Source organism: Sinocyclocheilus rhinocerous, unplaced genomic scaffold (genome assembly GCF_001515625.1).
Source record: "Sinocyclocheilus rhinocerous isolate Xijiao unplaced genomic scaffold, SAMN03320098_v1.1 scaffold461, whole genome shotgun sequence".
Lineage (NCBI taxonomy): Eukaryota > Metazoa > Chordata > Actinopteri > Cypriniformes > Cyprinidae > Sinocyclocheilus > Sinocyclocheilus rhinocerous.
The window spans coordinates 28,297-36,616 of NW_015624123.1; the positions used below are offsets into that span (position 1 = coordinate 28,297).

General features: G+C 39.5%; 1 protein-coding gene across 1 annotated transcript in view; it reads right to left on the reverse strand.

The window, feature by feature from the left end:
* LOC107737951 (trinucleotide repeat-containing gene 18 protein-like) overlaps window positions 1–8,088 on the reverse strand; it is a gene marked incomplete at its 3' end in the record, with an annotated part of 34,135 nt that extends 26,047 nt beyond the window's left edge. The window contains exons 1-2 of the mRNA XM_016549605.1: window positions 7,917–8,088; window positions 6,202–6,537 (exon numbers count right to left, since the gene is read on the reverse strand). Of these exons, the coding sequence (XP_016405091.1) occupies window positions 6,202–6,412 (211 nt within the window). The remainder of the gene's footprint in view (window positions 1–6,201; window positions 6,538–7,916) is intronic.
* Between the last annotated feature and the right edge of the window lie 232 nt (window positions 8,089–8,320).

The window sequence follows — 8,320 nt, forward strand, 5'->3', positions numbered from 1 at the left end:
AAAAAAAAAAAAAAGGCTAAAATCCCATTAATGAAGTGATAAAATGAAGCGCGCAATAAATGTGATGCAAAATCAGCTAGCTATTTTGGTTTTGTCCTTTAGCAAAGAGAGCCAAATTAAACAGCACAGACACACTGTAGTTTTTCTAGGCCGTGAGGTTCTGCAACATAGAAACTTGATCTTATCAGCCTTCCAATCACTTACAGTCAAATTACATTTTAATAACATTTTTTTCCCCACTGCCACTTCTTGCAGATGTTAAATCGAGGATGTTCCATTTCCCACTCTTGCTGTACAATGGGATCATTCTAAAGGGAATTTCGTATTAGTTCCTGGCACTCCCAGGGTTTTTTTGAGCAGCATTATGAAGGAAGACTAAGGATCAAAGGTTCAGAAAGAAAGGCTTCAAATAATCCCCCCAAAAAAGAAAAGAAAAAAACTCAAAATCATCCAGACACTTAAAACAGGAAAAAATAAGCTGCAAACACCCTCCAGTGGGACCCCAGCACTCCTCATAAAACACATTCACATGAGCATGTCTAACAGCCAGGGCAGTTTATTTCAAATGTGCGCAGCGCATAACCCATGTAGGATGAAGCAAACGGGGTCTACGCGCCAAGACACTAAACACTTTATGTTTAATTCAGAGGAAAGTCAAGGCTGCAGGACGTTTACACACATCCTCCCCCTCCTGCTCTCTTTCCATCAGTCCCTGCGCTCCTGCCATACCACTCAGGACGAAAGGGGGTTGGACTCCCACATTTTACCATTCACCCTTTCAGCTGAGCTCCTCGCCTGTCACAGTAGATCACAATGAGGGACAGGTCTCATACTGTCTACTACGGCCCGCTCCTGGCCCACGCTGCAGGTAGTCCACAGAGTAAGTTCCACTGCCGTGATACAACCAGACAGCACTGAGGACTGTCACACATTAATTCGGCTCGTCACATCCCGTTGCTAAATAAATGGCAACGATCACTGGTTTAGTGCTTTCCCCCTCTGTGCTCTTTATAGGAAGGTTCCTGTAACCTTGAAACCTCAGCGTACAGAGCGGGAAAGGATAACACCTGGATGGCAAAGGCCATTTTTACAAGTGGTTTTCCCCCCCTAAAAACACCCTTCAGGTTATAAATGAGGGTTTGTTCCCTTCCTGATTAAGGCAGCACAGCCATTTCTGGAAAAGCCATCAAAACGATGGTATAATATACAGCTTATTAAATGGAAAAGGCTGAAATAACAAACGTAACACAACAGAAACGGCTCTGTATACCCGCAAGCTGCTGTAACAACAGGAAAGACAGTTCTTCAAACATAGAAAAATTCACATCAAACCGAGCTCCCATTTGGGGTTTTAGCAAAAAGAGGGTGCTCAAATGGAATCAATAAAACAAACCCCAAAATCTAGAGGGGAGTGAACCATGTGGAGGCAGTCATTCGTATCTTGAGGCCAAACACCAGGGTCCTCTATTAAAAACAGCCCATAAACCCCCAGCAGGGCTGCAAACCTGGGATCCTCTGATGCACCATATGAAAATTGATCAATCGTACATTCCAAAAGGCAGCGCACTTCAAAGGCATATCAAGCGAAGATTTGCATTTTCCCATGATGCACGGGAACCCTGTTAAACGAGTGGGCTGTGGAGTAGAAAGGCACATTTCGTGCATTACGTTTCAGCATGTTCAACAAACATTAACGTCCCCCTATTAGTAAGGCTATTACAATTACTAAGGCTAGCATTACTGACATAAGACAAGGAAGTAAAAAAAATTATGGAAGCTTGTTCAGTCTGAACAAAAGACAATCACTGACTCAAGGACAATGAGAAAGGAAAAACCATCAACCAGAAAATGCAGGTCAAAATGAACTTGGTGAATCATTCTCTGAGGTTCAGGAAGCCATATAATCTTCAGATTAATATCCTTTAAAAATCTTCGAACATGTCAGCCATTACACAGGCACTGAGCATTACACAATTTAAGCTTGTTCTCCTTCATCCTCCTTCCCAGCAACAGAAAAACCATGTTAATTCTACTGTCCCTAAACTATAGTACCACGGAAGGGGAGTATATCCAAATAGATCCATCGCTTTAACTACACTGACATATAAATGGTATTATATAAAGTAATGTTTTAGAGATGCAGCAAAGTATTATGCATAACAGCATATTCCTTTTCAGTGGGATGTTCAGTGTTAAATGTGAAGACCAGCAGATGGGCAGGTTATGTCCCTATAAAACACTCCTGGGTTCATGTTTCTCAAACCATCTCTTTGAGCTCTCAGCATCCTCTACCAGATGCCCAAAAACTCAGTCCTTTGGATGATGATTCATATAATTTCTGCCATGTTTTAAAGTGTTGCACTGTAAATATCAAGAGGGGTTCAAAACATATTTGAATCAGTTGATCTTTAGAAGCGAATCAAATGAGGTAAAATGTAAGAAGTTCTAAGAATCTAAACCGTTCAAATGAGAAAGCCATTACCCAAAGGAAAACATGCCTCTGCTTAAAAACAAAAATGAGCATTAAATACAACATTTTGCATTTAAGTAAATACAAAAAATAACACCATTTACATAAAAGGCAGACAGAAACCTTAACCATTTATTGGAAGTTAAAACAAAACTTCAACCCCTGTAGTTCTATTAACATTATGATGATTTACAGTTCATAAACAATGTGTGCAACCCTTGTCAGATTGCAGAAAATGGTTGCCATTAAGGCGAATTACAGATAAGTCCTGTGGAGGAAAAAAAAGCACTTCCTATAGAAATGCTCTGCAACCACATTTCAGTAAAAGGCTTTCAATAACAGCAAAGCATTAAAGTTAAGGAACAGAATGTTGTCACTTTGAAATCCAAGAATAACAGCCATCTGGTGAGTTGGATTCATGCGTGAAATTTTTGGAACGAGTGTTCAATGTTGTACATGTTTGCTTCACAAGCTGGTGCAAAAACTCCAAAAGGTACACCCACCCCTTTCCCAAAACAGAGCCACACTTACACTTCATTTAGCTTGCTCAAACCTCTACTCTCCTTCAGTTCAACAGACAAACAATATTACGAACTAAATCACTCATTTATTCACGGTTCTATCCTCTCCACAACTACTGCCGTTATTCTTTTTTCTGGACATTTCTACAAAGCCTTACAGTATCAAACAGTGGCAAGTAATGCAGTATGACGAACAGCTGGGTGAAAACCAGAACAGTTCTGAATCTGTTGGGAAGCACACATATGGCACAAACTGAGATAGCTTTCTTTCCACCCCACATGTAAAAGGCTATGTACACTACATTCAAGACTCAAATTACATATTTTCATAAAATCCACATGAAATTCCAGGCATGAGGTTTTGCGCACATGCCCCTCAAGACTCTCACCATGTGATTTGGTTTAAATCCAACAAACCAGAAGCCACCCTCCCTTGTTATCTGGCGCTGAGACTGGGGTTCAAAAGCAGTCTTCCTTTACAACTTCAACATGTCTGTGTACAAAGTGCTTGAAAATATAATTTTAAAAGCTCACTTCCCAACATTGTTCCCCGTACTGAACGGTGATCAAATTCAAGTTACAGTGCACTTCCATGCTGCTCTTAACTCTTCCAAAAACTACATCTATCCCGTTAAGTATCTAATGTATCCAGTCACAAAAACAACATATTCCATAGAATCTGGTGAACCGGCAAAACAAGACAGAAATCTGTTTTCTCATTCAAAGACAGGAAATTTGGCTATTGATCAGTTATTATTGGAAAGAATGGAATGTTCAGGCAGTTCCCAGGAAACTGAGTCATTCCATAAACATATGATGTATCCGCCACTCATTACAACTCCGCATGAAGACCATATATGAAAAAAGTCATTAAATACAAACACTTCAATGAGAAGTCAGTTTGCTGACCACTTGCAAGGAGCACATTTTAAAATAAATGCATTTATGTAATGTTGTCAAAATAACATTTCTTACAGAATTACAAGGACACTGTGTGGTAGGTTAGTGCCACAAAAAAAATGTTTTGGCAAACATATTGGCAGAACAAAATAATAAAAGCACATATTTGGACTCATGAGCAAAGAGCGGCACATGCCCTTTGAAGGTCTTGTTTCTATTGACTCCTGTACCCAAGAAATTGCTAGATAAAGATAGACGTGTATGCGCGCGTGCACATACACACACACACAAAACAGAATGCATTTTTTTAATTATTTAAAGAACTAGATGACTCATCAAAGCTCTAGGCAATAATAATAAAACAATCATCTCTGAAAGGTAATCATCCAATAAGGGTAAGGTGCTATCAAATGCAGTGACAATTTATTACACTACACAAATCTTATCAGTATAAATCATCAAATAACATTGTGTAAAAATGGCATGGTAGTTGAAGGTTAGGGTGAGGGCGACTAGAAAAGCTCTCTCAGGTAGATTGGAAATATGCATAGTAAACTGCTGAGATCTACACACCCCTAAACAAAGTAAAATCTCCTTTCTTTAGAGATCTAAAGGCTCTCTATGACATCTGCAGAATGTTACATCTATCTGAAAAGGGAAAAGCCAAGAACTTCATTATTCACTAAATAAAAAGATTAACAATATACCAGTGATATAACACAGAATCACTTTTTAATATAGGTTACAACACTGGAAAAATCACTGATTTTTTTTCCACAAACAATCCAAGCACTGTTGTCATTCATGATAAACTTTGATGTAGATGGTGGTTTGTTCTACGTTTGTTACAAATAATTTGCATTGAGTTCAGCCCCAGGACACAAGACAGCTATGCTACACAGCATCATTAACTCTGTTTGGCAGTCATTTGTTTAATGAAGACTTACGTTTTAGAATTTTCAACAACTATTACAATAAACAACAACTACTGCGTTATTTTAGCAACATAAGCTGCAACATTCATTTCAATTACTGCACATGACAGAAACCACCATTTCCCAATAACTGACTGAGACAGTAAATAGAACCTCAAATCTATTAGTTGTAGAAAGCACATAATACACCAACAGTTCTTTCTCTGAACTCAATATCCTCACAATAAAGCTTTTTTGCAGTCTTCAAGACATCACAACACAATGTTCTTATCAGCATCCAATTAAACACAGTAAAAAAAAATGCCCCAACGCCTATACGCAGCACAAATTAGTGGATTTTTCCTGAGAAGGGTCATTAAGTGTGACATTTTCATTATATTTTCAACAAAAATAATTTGTGCAACATGTTAGTCACCTTATAATGACCACAACATACAGATCTATGTTTCTTAATAAAAACAACAACTAGGCCTACTAAAAAAAATATTATAACTAAATCACACGACCATACAGCATATGCTACTAATGAATCCAGCTATATGCATCTAAATAACAACATGACATTTACAGAACGAAATGTAGTATCTCAGCAAACATAATTTTCCTTTCATATGCAGTGTAGACTTTTAAAGAGCATTTCTAAACACAAGGGTCAGACACTGTGACTTAACTGAGTGACAGGGAAGGCAATAGTTCACTCGGGAAGAGCAATAATTGTAGTGTTTGCCCCAGCCTGAGAGGGGGAGTGATGGAAAACAAATGGTGCAATTTCAGTCATGAATCTATATTGTCGATTTTCATTGGATGCTAGTTAAAACATTAGGTCTTACGCCCAAAAGACACCTAGTGTTTTCCTCAAACAGCTGAATAATTCAACTTGCGCCAACACGCATCGCTTTCCACGTTTTTAGCATTTTTCTTTAGTGTTATTTGCGAGCGAGGAGAGAAGAATTGTACGGGTGATTTGAGCGCTGATACCGCACTGCTTTTAAAAACAACTGTCCCCGTAAATGTTTGCGAGTACCTCTGAACGCCAATGTGAATATGTTTGTGTTTATCTGTAACCGAATGCGAGTCCTGTTTTGTGAATCGTACAAGACGAATCATTACACGTATTTTATAGGAGTATTCGCGCACATAGGCCTATACCTCCCGCATAAACTTAAACATTAGTATTAAATCATTATTAACACTATTAAATATCATTCATACCTCCCCATGTTTCCGTAAAGACGTACCAAGCGATATAAAATGTGAAGATCTGAACAGCACTGCAGACCGTTTACAAAACGCTAAAAAGTTAAAAAGTGACTTGTGTTTTCATGGTTTTTACGCTTTTGCTGAAATGAGGAAAAATAAGCAAAACTGCACTTACTGTGGTGAGAATGTAGGTTCATGGCCGATGAGAGATATTTTCCAGTGTGTAGAGCCGCCGGGTGCCCCGCGCCCAGATGACCGGGAGACGGTGGCATTCTGCCGGCCGCAGCCGCCGCGCTGAGCCGGTGTGACTCCATGGGCAGCCCCGAGAGAAGGGGCGGCGGTACGTGAACAGATCTGGGGGGTCCGAAGTCTCGGCCATCCATCATCCACAATGGCCCAACTTGATCAAAGAAACAGTCCGATCGGGTAAATCCGAATAAGCCAGTCTTAATGGCTATAATGTCCCTAGATTCCTAGGCAAATCAGTGTCCTTATCCGGCATTCTGCCGACCTACAAAAACAAAACAGAAGAAATAGTCTCGATAGATGCGGATCACTACTGAAATGAATCCAAAATTATATGGAGATGAACACGAGTCATATAATGACGCAGTTTTAATCTCAACTAGATCGTTGGAGAAAGATAGTAGGCTAATCTTCTCAAGACATCAAAACGTTTAATATCACTCGAGAAAAGTCCGTTTTAGGATAAACAGACGGTAATGCCTCTATAGTAACCTGCTTGCAGGCAGTATATTGGGCGAAAATCCAGCCTTTTGGTGGAGACTTGACCGATCATTCGCGCAAAGTGACCTATAGGTTCATTCAAACGGATTACAAACATATTTATTATTGTTCGTAATATATCATTCTACGTAAACGGTCAAGAGCAGTCCGCTGGTGCGTTTAAAACACGCGACGTGCACGATATAGTAAAAACAAAATGAATGTATAAAACGGACGAACGAAACAACCACCACTGGCGAACGTATGATGTCGATTTTGGTGATCCAAACCTGTTAATGATTGTAAAACAATGTTATTTTCTTTTCCTTGCTTCTTGTAGCCTACCTTTTAACGGACTGTATTATTGACCTCTGCCGAAACGTTTGTCTGCAAACAAACCAGGTTTATCTACTCTAAATGGGCAACGGCATAACGCATATAAGACTGTTTTAATATCTAGATAAGTACATTCTTGCGGTAGTATCCCGTTAAACTAATACCTAGTTTTACATGCGTATAGAAGCAGTTTCAATCATGTAATACCTTGCTGAACAGTTTGTCACTGCAGCCTTATCGTTATATTAGGCGTTTTATTAACTTAAAATACAAGGTTAATGTTACAGAACTATGATTTGATGAGGTGGTTCCACTTCTTCCTTTCCAAATATACTTTCACGTATTACTTTAGCAATTATTTTTATTACAAAAATTTGCACAATGCCGTATCCAAACGCCTGACGTCTTTTCACATGGCAACTTTTACTAGTTTTAATGTTATTGCAAATGTCAAGATTAAGTAGCCTAACTGGTATCAAAACACGACTGAAAATAATGAGTCTAATCTAAAGTTTAGATGCGCGCATGTTATACAGCCATGCTTTATGATGGCAACACCAAGCCGATCGACAGCAACGTTTCAAACTTTCCCGTTTCCATTTCCAGCAACAAAACTTTTCCGCCCAAACGGTAATCTTTCGAAAACATTGCTCAGTGAGTTGCAGATAAAGAAGTTGCGTTACTAAACCTTGCAAGCCAAACTACCCCCCGCCTTTTCACCGCGTAAACAGAACATTCTTTTTTAAAAGCGTCTCCGATTTTTGCTTCATAAACATCATGTTACTGTGTAACGGATCATGTGCGGAATGATAGCTGGCGACGTCTTACTTGAAATGGCGACTCAGTTTATAAAATCCAGTTTCTTCGCAAAATCCGTGAGACGTGTGGTGGAAAATTTCTCAGACTCCATTTACACACCATTCGTAGTTACGCAGAGCGAAAGCACATACGGGGGGAAGGCCCTGCGCTCAAACTACTGTAGCTCTCGGTAAACTCTTCTGCAATGAAACAAGCATTGTTTAACAAGCTCCGCCTCCGCGAATCTCACCCGACGCGTTCTACAACGGAGCATATGATTGGTCTACAGAAGTGCCCATCAACTCCATGTAAACACTTTGGCTCCTCGCCAGCTCTATAAAACCAATTATGGAACAAGGAGGTTGAACTGTTTCAAGCTCCCCTTCCTTCAAGACTTGAATGATCAAAACAAGCGAAGAATATTTGGAGGGCAG